The 19,595-nt window shown below is 52.8% G+C and overlaps 1 protein-coding gene across 2 annotated transcripts; it reads right to left on the bottom strand.

Moving 5' to 3' along the window:
- Nucleotides 1-1,400: 1,400 nt before the first annotated feature.
- On the bottom strand, nucleotides 1,401-19,521 carry TST (thiosulfate sulfurtransferase). 2 transcript variants are annotated; one of them, XM_039246078.1, is made up of 3 exons: nucleotides 19,445-19,521; nucleotides 18,149-18,764; nucleotides 1,401-1,859 (listed from the first exon to the last, which is right to left on the bottom strand). In XM_039246078.1, the coding sequence occupies exons 2-3, from the start codon at nucleotides 18,741-18,743 to the stop codon at nucleotides 1,561-1,563; spliced, it is 894 nt and encodes a 297-aa protein (XP_039102009.1). In that variant the 5' UTR covers nucleotides 18,744-18,764; nucleotides 19,445-19,521; the 3' UTR covers nucleotides 1,401-1,560. The 2 variants fall into 2 exon arrangements, with proteins under 2 accessions (XP_039102009.1, XP_039102008.1); XM_039246077.1 differs by lacking the exon at nucleotides 19,445-19,521 and having other exon boundaries at nucleotides 18,149-19,380.
- Between the last annotated feature and the right edge of the window lie 74 nt (nucleotides 19,522-19,595).

The following is a 19,595-nucleotide window of genomic DNA, read 5'->3' as shown; positions in this document are numbered from 1 at the left end:
TGACCCAGCCTCACATCCCGGTCTCCTCAGCGAACTGAGCACCTGCCTGCCTCAACGTTGGGCTAGAGCCCAGGTTTGTCACGGACACACTTGGTCCCCCGGCCCTCCATGACCCTGACTTTGCCCGGGAAGGCTACACAGGAAGCAGGGAACATCCAGGAGGTGAGGCCTGGGCTCATGCAGCCGATGAGGAGAAGACAGACATCTGTGGGGGCAGCTCGGTGGCTCAGTCAGTTAAACGTCGGACTCTTGATCTCAGCTTAGGTCTCGGTCTTAGGGTTGTGAGTTCAAGCCCCAGTTGGGCTCTGCACGGGGCATGAAGCCTACTTTGGAAGGAAGAAAGGAAGGAAGGAAGGAAGGAAGGAAGGAAGGAAGGAAGGAAGGAAGGAAGGAAGGAAGGAAGGAAGGAAGGAAGGAAGGAAGGGAGGGAGAAGCCGTCCTTAGGTGCTACCAAGACATTTGACAATATGACAGCCCTCCTCATACCCCGAGTCTGGACGTTTAGATTAGGACCTGAGCTTAGGATTCCCACATCTCAAATTCTGTCTTTGCCTTTCTCCGGGCACATATTGAAATAACCTCTTAGAGCTGAGCCCATGAAAACTTAGAGACCTCCGCCCCAACCACCCTGTGCCTAATAGGTGCCTGCTATCCTGCTCTGTCTTTCCCACTCACGTACAACCTGGGACAGAGGACAGCCCTTACTGTGGCTCATCACCACCCCACCCATGTCTGGGATCTGTAAATAATCAGTCTTGCGACTTGATTTCCTCTGTGTGGGTGCACTGAACTGAATCAGTTCAGCAAGCCTGATTATTCTTTTTCTTTTTAATTTTTTTACTGTTTATTTATTAGCGTGAGCTGCGGAGGGGCAGAGAGGGAGGGAGACAGAAGATCCAAGGCAGGCTCTGAGCTGTCAGTACCGACAGAGCTGGACGCGGGGCTCGAACCCACAAGCCGTGAGATCGTGACCTGAGCCGAAGTCTGCGGCTCAACCAACTGAGCCACCCAGGCGCCCCTGAGCGCCTCTTCTGAGAGGGCCTGTGTTGTGTGACACCCCTTCGAACCCTCCTTTCAAAGGCCAGATGCCTCCTCTTCTGTTCCTCTCCCCCAGAGGGCTGGCCTACACCGGAAGGGGGCTGGTGGCCGGCTGGCCTTGCTTTCACTTCTCCCCACCACTTGGGGCCTCTTCCTGGTGGGTCCTCGCATGCCCCGCCGGACATGGGACAACAGGCGACTTCCTCTGCCAAAACTAAGTAATAGAGTGGCCCCCACAGTGTGGGCCCCCCGCCCCCAGGGGCTGCTCTGGAGGCTTCTTGCCTTGCGGGTTCTAAGGAACCTGAAGGGGACGGCAGACGGAGCAAGGATGGGACCAGGTAGAGGCAGGCAAACACAGCTACTCAGAAAAAAAAAACAGTTTATTCCAGTGTCTGGGGGCAAAGGAGAGCTTTGCACACGGTCCTAAAACCTAGGTGGTCTCCTTGGTGGAAGAGGTACGCGGATGTCAGACCGCGGTCACCAAGAGGACGGGGGGCTGCAGGCGGCGAGGAGCCCTGGCGCTCAGGCCTTCCCACGCTGCCCCTGGGACACACGGGTCTCCGGGGGTGCCCGGTGGAACCACTCGAACCAGGAGCCGTCGTAGACGGCCACGTCGGGCTTGCCGCAGAGGTAGGCGGCCAGGGCGATGTGGCAGGCGGTGACTCCCTTCCGGCACGTGGCGATGAGGGGCTGTGCCAGGTTCACCTTCTTGGCCTCGAACATGGAGCGCAGCTCCTCCGGGCTCTTCTCGAAGCCGTCCTCGGTCAAGAAGTCCATGAACGGCATGTTGAGGGAGCCTCGGATGTGGCCGGATTCCAGTCCTGGGCGGGGCAGAAGACAAAGGGGGGAAGGTCAGGGTTAAGAGCGGTATGGGGGCCAAAACCAGCTGAGGCTGTAAGGATGGGGGGTTTGCTCCTGGCCCAACCTACGTTCAATGCTTGCGACGGAAGCCAACGGGCCCTCTCCCCCAAAACCTGCCTTGAAGTAGGGGTGTCCAAAGTCATACTTACTTGAAAGGACAGGGGGGGCCCAGCTCTGCCACTTACCAACCCTTTTACTACGGTTTGCCTTGGGCAAATGCTTTCACTTCTCTGAGTCGGTTTTCTCATCTGTAAAATGGGCTCCATGGTACACACCTGCCACATAGGGCTGTCGAGAAGCAAATGCTACGCGCTGTGCCAGTGGCTAAGAGCACAGCGGAGGAAGGGAGCAATGGCCCTGGCTCTCAGGGAGATTACCGTCTGGCAAGGAAGCCGGATGCTAAACAGATAACTCCACGATTCATTCAATATCATGTTGCTCCATTTTACAGATATATACGCTGAGCCTTTGCAACATGAAAGGGCTCAGCTAAGGCCACACAGAGAGGCAAAGGCAGACCCAGGATTACACCAAGTCCCCTGATGTTCACCAGCAGGGTGACCTTCAGTAAGTCATGTCACCTCTCTGAGCCCCAGTTTCCCACATGTTAAATGGGAATGAGAGTTCACGGGCAGGGGCTGTTGTAAGGAGCAAAGCACCAACTACTGAGGCCGGCCACCCACCTTCAGACGCTGATGCTCCCGCCACTTCACCACCTACCTTGGGGGCAGGTGCAGACAGGGACGCTGTGGTCCCTGCAGGCCCACCCTAGCACCCTGAGAGGCTTGGGTTAAAGTAGAGTGGGGGGTTGGGCTGGTTGAGGTCCATTCCGGAACACTCCCAATGAGGCCGCTCTGCCAAATCTGTTTCAGAATAGCCAGCAAGTGGGGCAAAGGAGTCTAGGCCAAGGTCTCGGTGCCACCCTTAGCATGCCAAAGGTCACTCCTCTCTTCCTCAAGCACCTCACGCCCTGGCAGACTTTGGATGCTGGGAGTGAGGCCCCAGGCAGGTTTGGCCGTCTCTTTGGACTCCCCTTCTTCCAAAGTTCCCTGTCACCCCCTTAATCTGGGCCATGGGACAGAGCAGGACCAAGGTGGGCCGCAGTGGGAGGGAGAGGACTGGACCAAGACACACACAGGGTGCAGCCAGGAGGCCTTTCATCCCTAAGCCTCAGCCTCCCCATTGTGAAATGGGGAGACAACCTCATCTACGTCCCAGGCTTCTGGGGGAAGCTTAGCCACTGTTGGCAGAAGCCCCTAGTGACCCCAGGCACACAGCAAGTGCACAATCATGCCAGCAGTGTCCCATCCCCCGTCCGCTGAAGCCAAAGAGGATCCCAAAATTCACTGGCATGACTCAAGTGTGCCTTCGATTGAATACACATCTCCACTTCTAGATTCTGGGGAGTTTTTCCCGTTGTCACTTTATCTCTTTGTCCGGAAGATTTCCTCTGAGACTGGACGTGTGCCGACCTCACCAGTGAGAAGCCAACAGACCCGTTGCCAGGGCCTCCTGGGCCAAGGAAACCACCTTAGAAATCTCTAGGTATCCAAGCAGTGGACTGAACAGAAGTGCATTTAAAAGCGCGAATGTTTGTTGAGTTCTGAATGCCGTCTTGTTTCCTTCCTCCCACCCCCGATGCAAACAGCACCACTGCTTTCTTGCAGAAAAGGCACCTCTTCGGAGTAAAGAAGTCTGGGGCGGTGGGGGGGGGGGGGGGGGTCTGGCAGTGGTTCCGTGACTCTGGCTTCCCAAACTGGGCCAGCCTCGGGGAGGGGGGGCGTCTTCTTTCTCATCTCTGCCAGCGAGGGCTCAGAGCCTGTCTGAGGAATTTAAACGAGCAGGCACTGAACGCCTATGCACGTCCCAGCCCAGAGAGCTTTGGAGAACAACCAACCGAAGGAAAGCATGTGGGCCCAGAAGCAGGGGCTTTTTCTCCTAAGTCTGGCTTCTACTGCAGGCTCCTGGCTTTCCTCCCTGCAGCAGGCACGCCGCCATACCTCTGGCACCAGGCATCAGGCAGTATTAGCTTGAAAACTTCTTCTCGAATCCTTGCAAAGCCAGATTACCGTCCTGGCGCTGATGGGGAGCCCAGGCTCAGAGAGGTGAGGCAACTTGCTTCAGGACACACAGGTGTGCCAAGTCAGGTCTGTCCAAAGCTAAAAACCTGTGTTCTTGGACTACCCTGAATCTTTCCAGGAGAGAGAGAGGAGGTAGGGGAATGGATGAGATGACCCCTCATATTCCTCAACCGTTCAGAGGCCTGGGACTTTGGGTTCCAGCTTTGGCCAAGAGGAAGCCAGTCACTGGGGGAGACCGTTGAGAGGGGGTGACCACTGATTGCCCCGCGAGCTGGACCCTGGCCCTCAGGGGCTCCTCATCCCCTCCCCTGTCCTGGGAATGTGCATTCTGCTTGCCTTCCCTGCTCCCAGAGGCTGCCCCCAAAGACATGGCCTTGAGATAGTGATATGGCTCCAAGACCAGCCAGACAATATGTATGGGACTCAACCCAGTTAAGGCCTCCATATAAACTTGTAAGACTTGGCAGGTGCGTGCAGAAATCCACGCATCTTGCAGCCGGCCGAGACGAGCCTTGTAAATGAGTCCCCTTGCTTATTAAACCTGCTACCCACATATCTGGAGTGATCTGTCCCCTTTCTTCAGTCCCCCCTGCCCTCTGCATCTGGGGTGGGTTTCGGATTATCCCGGGAAGCTCCCGACGAGGCTGTAAACTAAAAGCTGGTAAGGCAGCCAGGAGACTGAAGAAACGGGCCTTGGGAAAGAGGCATCCACGGGGGCAACGCTACTTGGGCCGTGCCCTCTATGGGAGGAGGGGTGGCCAGAATGTTCGGTGCGTGGGGACCTCTGCGTGAGTACAGGGAGGCCCCGGAAACACCTGCCGCTTTAATGCGCTCGCTTGAGGGGCTATGCACAGAGAAACGAGTGCACGGTTGTCACGGTGTGCTGGCCTCCACCGCGGCCCGTGTCATCTGGACCCTGATGTCCAGCTGTAGGCTGAGCGTCCAGGTGGAAAGCTGGAAGAAGAGTTGAGGTTTGAGAAGGGAGTGCAGGTGTCTGCTACTCTGCCGCCTTCAGGGCCGGCAGCCAAGGCGAAAGAGCAGGGCAGTCTGTCGGAGGCAGTAGGGTGTCGTTTTGCAAGGTGAGGAAGGCACAAGGCTGTGGATTAAGACTCGGGAGCTCATGACAAAGCCTGATTAGGACTCAGAGAGGGGAATCCTTGAGCAAGCGATCAGAATCAAGAGGAGACTGTGGTGGAGAGAAAAATGGAGATGCCCCCATGCCTTCCCACCCCGAATACAAAGGAGAATTTTAAATAGCAGGTGTGGGGTGCCTGGGTGGCTCAGTCGGTTAAGTATCCAACTCCTGATTTCAGCTCAGGTCATGAGCTCAAGGTTCATGAGTTCAAGCCCCACGCCGGGCTCTGTGCTGACAGTGCAGAGCCTGCTTGGGATTCTCTCTCCCTCTCTCTCTCTGCCCCTCCCCTGCTTGTGCATGCTCTCTCTCTTGCAAAAATAAAGAAAGAAACATTTTAAAATAAATAAATAAATAGCAACTGCCCCCAAACCTGGGAGATAACTGACATTCTTTCCCTGTAAAGTCAAAGTTGTGAATTTTATCATGTCTTTGATTCATACACACCCCAGGAGATAACCAAAACACTACCCGCAGAGACTGAAGGAAAAAATCTGGGGTGGGGGGAAGGCACAGAATGCTCTAGAAGGTGCCTTGTCCAAAGACCTTCCCACCGTCTCCCTAAGCTTACTTATCAAAGGCTAAGTTATTGATTCTCTGAGTCTGTTTTTATGTTTATATATGTCTATGGATATATGTTAAGTATACATGCTTTTCTAACTTCTGAAGATATTACCAAAATTAATCTGTAAAAGAGCTCTATTTAATCAGCTTAAAAATAAGCTATCTATCAAAGTGAACTTATGTAAAAAGGAAATTTAATTTTTTCTCATCCGTTATAAAGGATAATGGTTTCTTGAACTCTCAGTCTGTTCTTTATGGGATTGTCAAAGGTTTTTCTTTGCCTTTTAGGTAACCTACCTAGAAAACAAAGATACTGTGGTTTCTCAAAATAATTTCAGGGCACCTAGGTAGCTCAGTTGGTGAAGTGTCTGACTTCGACTCAGGTCATGATCTCATAGTTCGTGGGTTCAAGCCCTGCGTCGGGGTCTGTGCTGACAGCTCAGAGCCTGGAGCCTGCTTCAGATTCTGGCTCCCTCTCTCTCTGCCCCTCCCCTGCTCATGCTCTGCCTCTCTCTTTCTCTCTCTCAAAAATGAACGTATAAAAGAAAATAATTTCCTATGTTTTATGTAGTTTTGATCCGGTCTTGGATTACTTAAGAAAAAACCCAGTCTTCTCTATTAAAGGAGATATGGTTTTTTTAGCTTTTTTTTTTTTTTTTTTACAACCATGCAATTTCTATACTTGCCTTTGAGGTCTTTATCATTTTGGTTAAATGGATAACTGAATATTGTTTCACAAAGACCTATGATCCTATGCAATCATGTATTTTAAAATCTTTTGACTAAAGTCTAAACTTCATTTACATTTCCTTACTTTTTACCAAATGCCCTTATTCTGTTCCGGGACCCTCATCTAGGATACCACATTATATTTAATCTTCCTGTCTCCTTAGAATTCTCTTGGTTCTGACAGGTGTTAAAAATATATTAAATGAATGGATATACTGTATCTGTATTTGTTAATTGTAACAAATGAACCCTACTAACAGAAGATGTTAGTAATATAGGAAACTAGGTATGGGGAATAGGGGAACTCTACTTTCTTTGCAATTTTTGCTGTGAATCTATGCTGCTAAATAAATCTATGAATTAACATAAACAAACAAATAAATAAAACCTTTTGCTATTTTAGACAAACTTTCCTCAAATCAAATTCTAAATGAAGCCTTACCTACCCTGAGCTAACTTTGGGATTTTCTTAGACCATCTCAAAATATTTTTTTTTCTCCTTGTAAAAGAGAAATATGAAACTAATTAGACTCATTTCATATGTCAAATTACATGGGAAGTCAAGTAGGAATGATGGCTAACTAATCTTTCCTTGGGAAATATTTATATGGAAGCTATTAACAGAAGTGCTCAGAAAGTACATAAAATTCCTAAAAATTGGGGCGCCTGGGTGGCTCAGTCGGTTAAATGTCCAACTTCGGCTCAGGTCATGATCTCTCAGTTCACGAGTTTGAGCCCTGCCATCGGGCTCTGTGCTGATAGCTTGGAGCCTGGAGCCTGCTTCGGATTCTGTGTCTCCTCATTCTCTCTGCCCCTCCCCCGCTTATTTTCTCTCTCTCTCTCTCTCTCAAAATAAAAATTTAAAAACGTTAAAAGATATGTATGTCCTGGTATAATAGTATCAATCATAATCTTGGTTGTTACTTTAAAATATCTATCACAAAAATAACCCAATCCCTTGTCAATTGCATTAGCAGGAATTCATATCCGGGTTACTGTTTCACGCTGAGGCTTTTGCAAAGTGTTCCCGCCAAGGTGTTTCATCTTCAGGGAGATTCATGGAAAAGACAGACCAATAGAGGTTTCTGATAACTAAGATCATACCGCTGACCTGAATAAGAATTCATTACATGGGATCGTAACCCGAGAACTGTCTCTATTCTCCTTCCTCCCGTCAGTGCAATGGGCCCATTACATTGACGCTATAATGTTAGCACGTGAAAACCCGCAAACTTCGCTGGAATATCTGTGAGGGAAGAATGGGTGGTAAACCTGCAGAAAATTCAAGGCCCAGGCACCGCAGTAAAGTTTTGGGGAATTGTTTCATCGGGTGAGACGCGTGTCTTCCCAGACATTGCGATGGATACGACACAAGTCTACCCAACCCTTGAGACTGTGAACGGCATGCAGGCCTTTGTAGGGAGTTTAGGGCTTTCGAGGACTTTTATTCCCCACATGGCGCAGCACCGCTGTCCCTTATGCCGCCTGGGAAAGAAAGGGCGACTGGGGATCAGAGCAGAAAGCTGCCTCGGGGAAGGCAAAAATTCGAATGAAACGTTACATATCTGGGCATCTCCCGAGCAGTGTTCTCATTTGAGTAGGTGCGCCTGTTGACTCTGAAGGTAAGGGTCAGACACAGTGGCAGAGACAACAAGAGAGGGTCCCCTTAGGATTTTAGTCGCAGCTCTGGAAGGGGGTAAAACCTCTGTGCACCCCCACAAGGAACCAGCTCCCAGCAGGGTCCGCAGCACTCTCCAGATGCAGACTCACGAGGAGGAACAGACCAGGGCAGCCAGTGGGCTGAACTAAGAGAGGTTTGGCTGATAGCCAGTCTCTGAACCCTGGACTTTTGCACTTTTTGCACTGACTGCTGGGCCATTTTAAAGGGACTAACCCTATTATTGCTTAGGCACTGGGAAGCTGCGTGGTGGATGACCAGGAGTGGGCCTTTGTGGGGTCAGGATATATGGGAGAATGTAGTTCTCAGTTTTCCCGGCTTGTGAGGCACTGACACCACCCCCCCCACCCCCCACCCCCCCCCCNGGGGGGGGGGGGGGGGGGGGTCTGGCAGTGGTTCCGTGACTCTGGCTTCCCAAACTGGGCCAGCCTCGGGGAGGGGGGGCGTCTTCTTTCTCATCTCTGCCAGCGAGGGCTCAGAGCCTGTCTGAGGAATTTAAACGAGCAGGCACTGAACGCCTATGCACGTCCCAGCCCAGAGAGCTTTGGAGAACAACCAACCGAAGGAAAGCATGTGGGCCCAGAAGCAGGGGCTTTTTCTCCTAAGTCTGGCTTCTACTGCAGGCTCCTGGCTTTCCTCCCTGCAGCAGGCACGCCGCCATACCTCTGGCACCAGGCATCAGGCAGTATTAGCTTGAAAACTTCTTCTCGAATCCTTGCAAAGCCAGATTACCGTCCTGGCGCTGATGGGGAGCCCAGGCTCAGAGAGGTGAGGCAACTTGCTTCAGGACACACAGGTGTGCCAAGTCAGGTCTGTCCAAAGCTAAAAACCTGTGTTCTTGGACTACCCTGAATCTTTCCAGGAGAGAGAGAGGAGGTAGGGGAATGGATGAGATGACCCCTCATATTCCTCAACCGTTCAGAGGCCTGGGACTTTGGGTTCCAGCTTTGGCCAAGAGGAAGCCAGTCACTGGGGGAGACCGTTGAGAGGGGGTGACCACTGATTGCCCCGCGAGCTGGACCCTGGCCCTCAGGGGCTCCTCATCCCCTCCCCTGTCCTGGGAATGTGCATTCTGCTTGCCTTCCCTGCTCCCAGAGGCTGCCCCCAAAGACATGGCCTTGAGATAGTGATATGGCTCCAAGACCAGCCAGACAATATGTATGGGACTCAACCCAGTTAAGGCCTCCATATAAACTTGTAAGACTTGGCAGGTGCGTGCAGAAATCCACGCATCTTGCAGCCGGCCGAGACGAGCCTTGTAAATGAGTCCCCTTGCTTATTAAACCTGCTACCCACATATCTGGAGTGATCTGTCCCCTTTCTTCAGTCCCCCCTGCCCTCTGCATCTGGGGTGGGTTTCGGATTATCCCGGGAAGCTCCCGACGAGGCTGTAAACTAAAAGCTGGTAAGGCAGCCAGGAGACTGAAGAAACGGGCCTTGGGAAAGAGGCATCCACGGGGGCAACGCTACTTGGGCCGTGCCCTCTATGGGAGGAGGGGTGGCCAGAATGTTCGGTGCGTGGGGACCTCTGCGTGAGTACAGGGAGGCCCCGGAAACACCTGCCGCTTTAATGCGCTCGCTTGAGGGGCTATGCACAGAGAAACGAGTGCACGGTTGTCACGGTGTGCTGGCCTCCACCGCGGCCCGTGTCATCTGGACCCTGATGTCCAGCTGTAGGCTGAGCGTCCAGGTGGAAAGCTGGAAGAAGAGTTGAGGTTTGAGAAGGGAGTGCAGGTGTCTGCTACTCTGCCGCCTTCAGGGCCGGCAGCCAAGGCGAAAGAGCAGGGCAGTCTGTCGGAGGCAGTAGGGTGTCGTTTTGCAAGGTGAGGAAGGCACAAGGCTGTGGATTAAGACTCGGGAGCTCATGACAAAGCCTGATTAGGACTCAGAGAGGGGAATCCTTGAGCAAGCGATCAGAATCAAGAGGAGACTGTGGTGGAGAGAAAAATGGAGATGCCCCCATGCCTTCCCACCCCGAATACAAAGGAGAATTTTAAATAGCAGGTGTGGGGTGCCTGGGTGGCTCAGTCGGTTAAGTATCCAACTCCTGATTTCAGCTCAGGTCATGAGCTCAAGGTTCATGAGTTCAAGCCCCACGCCGGGCTCTGTGCTGACAGTGCAGAGCCTGCTTGGGATTCTCTCTCCCTCTCTCTCTCTGCCCCTCCCCTGCTTGTGCATGCTCTCTCTCTTGCAAAAATAAAGAAAGAAACATTTTAAAATAAATAAATAAATAGCAACTGCCCCCAAACCTGGGAGATAACTGACATTCTTTCCCTGTAAAGTCAAAGTTGTGAATTTTATCATGTCTTTGATTCATACACACCCCAGGAGATAACCAAAACACTACCCGCAGAGACTGAAGGAAAAAATCTGGGGTGGGGGGAAGGCACAGAATGCTCTAGAAGGTGCCTTGTCCAAAGACCTTCCCACCGTCTCCCTAAGCTTACTTATCAAAGGCTAAGTTATTGATTCTCTGAGTCTGTTTTTATGTTTATATATGTCTATGGATATATGTTAAGTATACATGCTTTTCTAACTTCTGAAGATATTACCAAAATTAATCTGTAAAAGAGCTCTATTTAATCAGCTTAAAAATAAGCTATCTATCAAAGTGAACTTATGTAAAAAGGAAATTTAATTTTTTCTCATCCGTTATAAAGGATAATGGTTTCTTGAACTCTCAGTCTGTTCTTTATGGGATTGTCAAAGGTTTTTCTTTGCCTTTTAGGTAACCTACCTAGAAAACAAAGATACTGTGGTTTCTCAAAATAATTTCAGGGCACCTAGGTAGCTCAGTTGGTGAAGTGTCTGACTTCGACTCAGGTCATGATCTCATAGTTCGTGGGTTCAAGCCCTGCGTCGGGGTCTGTGCTGACAGCTCAGAGCCTGGAGCCTGCTTCAGATTCTGGCTCCCTCTCTCTCTGCCCCTCCCCTGCTCATGCTCTGCCTCTCTCTTTCTCTCTCTCAAAAATGAACGTATAAAAGAAAATAATTTCCTATGTTTTATGTAGTTTTGATCCGGTCTTGGATTACTTAAGAAAAAACCCAGTCTTCTCTATTAAAGGAGATATGGTTTTTTTAGCTTTTTTTTTTTTTTTTTTACAACCATGCAATTTCTATACTTGCCTTTGAGGTCTTTATCATTTTGGTTAAATGGATAACTGAATATTGTTTCACAAAGACCTATGATCCTATGCAATCATGTATTTTAAAATCTTTTGACTAAAGTCTAAACTTCATTTACATTTCCTTACTTTTTACCAAATGCCCTTATTCTGTTCCGGGACCCTCATCTAGGATACCACATTATATTTAATCTTCCTGTCTCCTTAGAATTCTCTTGGTTCTGACAGGTGTTAAAAATATATTAAATGAATGGATATACTGTATCTGTATTTGTTAATTGTAACAAATGAACCCTACTAACAGAAGATGTTAGTAATATAGGAAACTAGGTATGGGGAATAGGGGAACTCTACTTTCTTTGCAATTTTTGCTGTGAATCTATGCTGCTAAATAAATCTATGAATTAACATAAACAAACAAATAAATAAAACCTTTTGCTATTTTAGACAAACTTTCCTCAAATCAAATTCTAAATGAAGCCTTACCTACCCTGAGCTAACTTTGGGATTTTCTTAGACCATCTCAAAATATTTTTTTTTCTCCTTGTAAAAGAGAAATATGAAACTAATTAGACTCATTTCATATGTCAAATTACATGGGAAGTCAAGTAGGAATGATGGCTAACTAATCTTTCCTTGGGAAATATTTATATGGAAGCTATTAACAGAAGTGCTCAGAAAGTACATAAAATTCCTAAAAATTGGGGCGCCTGGGTGGCTCAGTCGGTTAAATGTCCAACTTCGGCTCAGGTCATGATCTCTCAGTTCACGAGTTTGAGCCCTGCCATCGGGCTCTGTGCTGATAGCTTGGAGCCTGGAGCCTGCTTCGGATTCTGTGTCTCCTCATTCTCTCTGCCCCTCCCCCGCTTATTTTCTCTCTCTCTCTCTCTCTCAAAATAAAAATTTAAAAACGTTAAAAGATATGTATGTCCTGGTATAATAGTATCAATCATAATCTTGGTTGTTACTTTAAAATATCTATCACAAAAATAACCCAATCCCTTGTCAATTGCATTAGCAGGAATTCATATCCGGGTTACTGTTTCACGCTGAGGCTTTTGCAAAGTGTTCCCGCCAAGGTGTTTCATCTTCAGGGAGATTCATGGAAAAGACAGACCAATAGAGGTTTCTGATAACTAAGATCATACCGCTGACCTGAATAAGAATTCATTACATGGGATCGTAACCCGAGAACTGTCTCTATTCTCCTTCCTCCCGTCAGTGCAATGGGCCCATTACATTGACGCTATAATGTTAGCACGTGAAAACCCGCAAACTTCGCTGGAATATCTGTGAGGGAAGAATGGGTGGTAAACCTGCAGAAAATTCAAGGCCCAGGCACCGCAGTAAAGTTTTGGGGAATTGTTTCATCGGGTGAGACGCGTGTCTTCCCAGACATTGCGATGGATACGACACAAGTCTACCCAACCCTTGAGACTGTGAACGGCATGCAGGCCTTTGTAGGGAGTTTAGGGCTTTCGAGGACTTTTATTCCCCACATGGCGCAGCACCGCTGTCCCTTATGCCGCCTGGGAAAGAAAGGGCGACTGGGGATCAGAGCAGAAAGCTGCCTCGGGGAAGGCAAAAATTCGAATGAAACGTTACATATCTGGGCATCTCCCGAGCAGTGTTCTCATTTGAGTAGGTGCGCCTGTTGACTCTGAAGGTAAGGGTCAGACACAGTGGCAGAGACAACAAGAGAGGGTCCCCTTAGGATTTTAGTCGCAGCTCTGGAAGGGGGTAAAACCTCTGTGCACCCCCACAAGGAACCAGCTCCCAGCAGGGTCCGCAGCACTCTCCAGATGCAGACTCACGAGGAGGAACAGACCAGGGCAGCCAGTGGGCTGAACTAAGAGAGGTTTGGCTGATAGCCAGTCTCTGAACCCTGGACTTTTGCACTTTTTGCACTGACTGCTGGGCCATTTTAAAGGGACTAACCCTATTATTGCTTAGGCACTGGGAAGCTGCGTGGTGGATGACCAGGAGTGGGCCTTTGTGGGGTCAGGATATATGGGAGAATGTAGTTCTCAGTTTTCCCGGCTTGTGAGGCACTGACACCCCCCCCCCCACCCCCCACCCCCCCCCCGGGCAATCAGGAGGCTGATGCCCTAACCTGGGCACAATCTTCAGTAGACACAGCAGATCGGATGCACGGAGAGAGCAGCCACCCCTGTGCCCACATATCTCCAAGGATGCTGGAAAGCCCCCTGAAATAGTGACTGGGTTACTGTAGTAACGGCACGTCTATCTATTATAAAGAGCACCCAAGGCAACTGGCAAAGGAGCCTGGGGCCATTCACAAGAATTCCCCACTGAGGACAGATTGGCACATTGGTTCTATTGCCTCCTCTCTCCCTTAGTGAGGGTCTTTGTTATGCTTGGTTTGCCTAGACACTGGGTCTGGCCTACCGCAAGCTTTCCCCTGTCACCAAGCCAGGCTGCCACCATTAGGGTATTAGAGAAACTGAATGCCATGTTTAGATGCCCTCATCAACCAGACAGTGATTGGGGAGGTAAACTGCAAAAACGGACAAAAGAGGGGTGCCTGGGTGACTCAGTCGGTTGAGTATCCAGCCCGTGATTTCGGCTCAGGTCATGATCTCATGGTTCATGAGCTTGAGCCCCACACACAACAGATTCCATACTAACAGCGCAAAGCTTGCTTGGGACTTTCTCTCCCTCTCCCTTACTTGTGCATGCTCACTCACTCTCTCTTTCTCTTTCTCTCAAAATAAATAAACATTTTTTTAAAAAAGTGAGCAAAAGAACATGACATAGAATGGAGGTTCCACCCCCCCTATAACCCACAAGCAGTAGAGCTGATAAAAAGGAAAAAGGAAATATCCAAGTGGCAGGTTGAATTACTAACAGGTAAAACTATCTTGGCTGGGTGCACTAAACGGCCGTCCCCGGCATTAATACATGATCAACCAGCAGGGCCTGTTGCCCCGGGTGCCAGACTGGGGACCTCACTGAGACACCCAATGCTGTAAAGGCATGGAAGTGGAGGGAGATAGCCACCGCCCTCTCGCTGGGCACCAGCTCGCTCTGCTGCTAACACTAAGCCCACCACACCTGGGAAAGGTATCCCCTACAGCAATCTGCCATGACATGTCCTACTGGGATTGGAGACTTACTTCACACACCCCTGGGGGCAGGGAGATCTGCCCAGTCTCCCCTGGGATCTTGGGGTCTAGTCGCAAGGCGGCTGCTAAAATGCACTATCCCTGTGGTGGAGGTCCTGGTCTGGTACCCCCTCTTTGCAGTCCACCGCCTCACACCCGACGGCGCGGGCTCCCCCAGTACATGCAATCAGGCAGAGGTCCTAAAGCTGACAGTCTCCGTCACCTCAAGGCCAGGTGGGCACGTTCTCTTTCCCACCAGTCATCGCTGGGCTACTGTCTTGTTCCCCTCCATTGGCCTGGAGGATGGCCCAGCACACGCAGTAGCACTTACTAAATTCACCCAGCAAGCCTTGAATGATGGTCAACAAAACCTGTCCTCACTGAACCTAGAAATACCTTTAATGAGAAAAGCTATCCCCCGACATACGAAGGACTTAGACACCATCGCTGCCCTGCGAGAAGGCACCGTGCCATTAGCTGAACAGAGGGCGGTGTGTTCGTTTCTGATGAGTCTACTATGCGTCATCGTCACTGAATCACATGAGAATACAAGTAGCTGCCCTGAACTGTCTGATCCCCCCCAGCCTAGGGGACTTAATAAATCAATGGTTCTGATGACAGGGCTCTTGACGGAAAATGCTGTCGCCAATTTGGGGGATCACTGGCTTGGTCTATATTTTCTCTTGCACCTGCATTGTGGCTGCAGCATCTGTCTCCAACGCAGCCACACAGCCACCAAAGGAGCCACCACCACGCCCGTGAAACCCCTTGCTGACGACTCTGCACAGTGCAGAAGAGGGGGCGTGTGAGGTTGCAAGAGCTGATATGATGAGTAGAAAGGTCGGGGGAGGTTGTGGAGAGGACATAACCACCAACTGCCTCAGAGCCTGACGGGGACAGCTAAAGATTCCTCTCCCCATCCTCTGTCCTTGGAATGTGCATTCGGCTTGACTTCCCGGTTCCCGGAGGCTGCTCCAAGCACATTGCATTGAGATTGAGACCAGCCGGATGGCGTGTATGTGACTCAACCCAGTTAAGACCTCTGTATAAACTTTCAAGATTTGGCAGACGGGTGCAGAAAGCTCATCTTGTGGCCGGCCACCCAAGACAAGCCTTGTAAATAAGTTCCTTCGCTGACTGAACCTGCCAATCTCAAGTGGCCTGCTCTTTCTTGGGTCTCTCCCTGCCCTCTGCATCTGGGGGTGGGTTTCAGATCACCCCGGGGAAGCTCCCAGCTCCTGAGGAGGCTGTGAACAAACACCGGGTCAAGCAGGTGACTTAACATCTCTCAGGCCATCCTGACAGGTGTGGGTTTTCAAGGCCAGGAAAACCCGTTTGGCTCTTTCTTGCTTTCCTCACAAACACACCACCCCTGGATGCTGGGGGGCAGCTCAGCCCTCTTCCTGCCCCCCTCCCCCACCCTCATCCTACACCAGCCCCCACCCTGGGAGGGAAGACACCGGCAGAGGGGCCACAGGATCCCATGAAGCAACACTAGACTGCGAAGCTGTGCCTGCCCCTCCCCCACTCCCCTCTCCCCCAGTCCCCGTGTTTGCTTACACAACAGTGGCCTTGGGAACAGCCCCACGCTGAGGCCTGCTGCCTGGGGTCAAATTTTGGCCACTCTGCCTCCTTCAAGAATCCACTTCTCCCTTTCCCGCCTGTAAAGTGGGATCAGTCCTAACCCCCCTCCTTCCGCTGCCCGGAGGGCTGATGGCCGCGTCAAGGAGAGAACATGGATAAAAACACTGTGCTGATAGAAGTGCCCGTGAGCCAGTCAATATCCTCTTCACTCACTGCCCTCAAGGTTTATAAAGATAACTGGGCTGGACTGACCGTCACCTCGTTGGCTGGCTTCCCTCCCCGCCCCGCGCGCTCACCTTATAAGGTGAGCCCGTTCCTTTCATTAAGGAGGGAAGGGTTCAGAGGTCAAGGGCTGGCACAAGGCTGCACATGATGCAAGCTCAGGTCTGCTTGGATCTCACCTTGAGCGTCTCACAAACAGGACCAAAGGCCCTGGGGCCACAAGGCTGCAGCCGGAGAAGTTGCTTGCCTGGGATGGGCAGGAAGTGGCTATGGGGTGACCAAGGCCCTCCTCCCAGCGCCTGCTCCGGGACACTCCTTCCAAGGCCTGGCACCCGTACAACCCCTGGGTGTTGCATCTGGACCACGGAGCCCACGGGCTGCCTCCCTGAGCCCACCCCAAGCTGGGGACCGTGAACTCAGAGAGCCTCACGTGCCTTTGCGCCTCCAAATTATGCTGTGCGGGAGGCCAGCAAAGCCTCTCAGGGAATGAGGGAGGGGAGTGCCACTCCGTGCTTTCTGGGTGGCCCTGGGGCTTTGCAGAGCTCCTCACCCTTCTCCAAGTACCCTTCCAGCCAGATGGGGACGGCTGGCATTCCTTTTCTCGTTTTATAATCAGGGAACCCAGAGAGGCCAAGAAATTGGATTGAGATCCCGCCACACAGGAGGGGTTGACCTCTCCTGAGAATCCATGCTCCCTGGGAGCCCGGAGGAGGAGGGAGGAGGGAGAATGGGGAGGGCCTCTTTTCTGAGCCTCAGGGTCCTCATCTCTAAAACGGGATTGAGGAGATTGGATCTGAAGTGGCCTTGACCTGGCCCTTCCTCCGTGCCTCAGTCTCCCCTCTGTCGGATGAGGTGATCTCTCAGGACCTCCAGCTCGGAGAGCGTCCAAAACAGTTTTCACAGAGTCCTCTCCCCTCAGAGGCACAGAAGGGAAGAGACATTTTGCAGCAGGTTAGGAAAACTGCTGCACAGGAGTTAGATTCTGTGGACCCTGCCCGAGCCCAGAGCCCAGAGCCAGGAGGTGCTGGCCATTCGGAGGGCTCGGGCCAGCCGGGGCCACCAGACACCCCAAAAGTAGAGAGGTCCAGGCCCCCAGAGGTGCCCAGGCAGGGGCTGGGGGAAACCCCTCCGGGGTGATGGTGAGACTACTATGGCTCTCTGTTGGAAGGTTCTAGAACTCAGCACGTCCTCTCCTCAGACTCCCCTTCACCCACCTCCAGGAACATAGAACCCTCTTGGCCTAGTCTGCCCGCAGCAGAGGATTCACGAGCCATCTCCCTGTGGATGCCTCGCAGATGCCTGGGTGAGAGCACTGATTCAAAACTAATCGGCACTGGGTAAAATTCCTGACTCTGCCACTTAACAGAGTAACTCAGTTTCCCCCTCTCTGAAATGGGGATATTCAGCCTTGTCGGATGAAGGACAGGAGGAGATAATGCAGCGTCGAGTACCCAGCCTGAAGTCGCGGCTACTTGTACAGGTCCGCAAACAGGCTGCAGCTGTTTGGAAAGGTCAGGGGGGTCCCAGGAGGGCTGGAAGGAGGGAGGGGTGCCGCGGGAAGGGCACTGTTGATGTCTGTGTGGGTTTCTGGGGAACCAGAGAGGCCCCAACAAGCTAGGTGTCCTGGAGAGCTCTGGCCAGAGATGCATGTGTTGGCTCACGGGCGCACCTTTGGGCACGTGGGGAAGGAGCGCCTGGTGCCTGGGCATGGACGTGGGTGATGTCACCAGTCGCCTCTGCTGAGGTCACCCCACACGGATACTAGGTTGCTAGTGAGCATGTGGCTATGGGAAGACACACGTAGGTTCTCATGCCTCACCGCTGAAAAGGCTTTTCGATTTGGCTCTATTCTCTCATTTCACAGATGCAGCCCGAGGCCCGCGTCCGGGGGGCTGGGGGGTTGGGGGGACCTGAGGGCAAAACCCGGACACGGCCCCAGACATCCTCACTCTCCATCATTTCACTGGGCGCCACTCCCCCGGGGATCACCCATCCTCCAGGTCACATACCTACTGCATCTGGTTCTGGCTCGGTGCCCAGGTACCGTCCTTGGGACCTGGCGTCCACCAACTGAAACCTCTTAGACTCAAGGTTCTCCAGCACCTGCTCGTAGGTCTTGAGCAGGGAGCGGTCCAGAGTGGCTTTGAAGTTGGCCGGCTCTGGGCGCGAGGGCTCAGATGTCACGGGGTGGCCCTCCTTCAGCCAGTTCCGGAAGCCGCCATTGAGCACTGACACGGTGCGGTGACCGAACACCCGGAACATCCACCAGACCCGCGGCGCGTAGAAGCAGCCCAGGTTGTCACCATCATACACCACCACGTGCGTCTGGTTGCTGATGCCCAGGCGCCCCACGTAGTCGGCGAAGTCGGATTCGCTGGGCAGCATCATCTCGTAGGGCGACGCCGCGTTCCGGCACTCCTCTATATCAAAGAAGGAGGCGCCGGGCACATGACGCTCCAAGTACTCCTTGCGGGCCTCGCGGGTGCCCGGCGAGTACCAGGACGCGTCCAGCACCCGCAGGCCGGGCCCCAGCTTGCCAGCCCGAACCGACTCCGCCAGCCACTTGGTGGAGACCAGCGCCCGGTAGAGCACCTGATGGGCCATGGTCTCGGCTCTGCGTATCACCTGGCGCGGGTGGAAACCAGGAAAAGAGAGCCGCATGAGGACTGCGTGCGCAGTGGAGCGCGGCCCGGGAGGAGCTTTTTCCCACCGCGCTCCCCCGGGGCGGCGGGTTTGCAGCCTCCCGGCAACGCGGCGGGGCCTGGGCACCCAGGGGACAGGGTTGCATTCCCTAAGGAAGGGCTGCTCCGCCCCTCCCTGGGGCCCCGGCGCGGAGCGGGGCGGGGCGAGAGCTTCCCAGAGCCCCACTGGGGGCGCTGGCCCGGAGGGCATTGGGTTCCGGAAGCTACAATACTGGCATTTGGGATCCTGCCAAAAAAGAGAGGCGAAAAGATGCCCAGGATGGAGGAGATGACCTGCGGAGCTTAGAGCCCCCTCAGTTGGGAGGGTAGGAGAGTGGGCGCATGGCGGAGGGGTCGCTGGAGCCCGTGGAGGCCTTCGCCCGCGTCTCCCGAAATCCTGCCCGCGGCCAATCTCAGCAGCCTGGCGGGGGGACTCGCCCGCCTCCAGAATGCCCGCGTCCAGCCCCGGCTCGGTGCCCTCTGCCCCAGCTTGGTCCGAGGTTCCCAGGGCACCCCGCCCCGCTTTCGCCAGGGGGACCCTCCCCTGGGTTGCAGGGGCCAGATCGGCGGCCCAATCCCGAGCGGCCCGGGCACCTAGCCGCCGCCCCACCCGGCCGCACTCACTCGCCCTCGCCGCCGCCCTGGCGCTCGCCCCTGACCGCTGGAGAAGTTGGCCTGTTCAAACCCGGAGCTCACAACTCGCCGGCCGGCCCGCACCATCGCGCCGCGGCCGGAGGGGGGTACGGCGCGCCGCCCACCGCGCCCCCGCCGCGCG

This window comes from Hyaena hyaena, unplaced genomic scaffold (genome assembly GCF_003009895.1).
Source record: "Hyaena hyaena isolate Hyena2069 unplaced genomic scaffold, ASM300989v1 scaffold_280, whole genome shotgun sequence".
In the NCBI taxonomy this organism is placed as follows: domain Eukaryota; kingdom Metazoa; phylum Chordata; class Mammalia; order Carnivora; family Hyaenidae; genus Hyaena; species Hyaena hyaena.
The sequence above is the reverse complement of the archived record's forward strand: the minus strand, read 5'-3'. Positions and strand labels throughout refer to the sequence as shown.

Coding starts and splice junctions, on each gene's coding strand:
- TST (XM_039246077.1), bottom strand. CDS start 19,031: ATGCCCTCCGGGCCAGCGCCCCCAGTGGGGCTCTGGGAAGCTCTCGCC. Junction 1,860..18,148: donor GCCAGAACCAGATGCAGTAG/GTATGTGACCTG, acceptor TGCCCCGCCCAG/GACTGGAATCCGGCCACATC.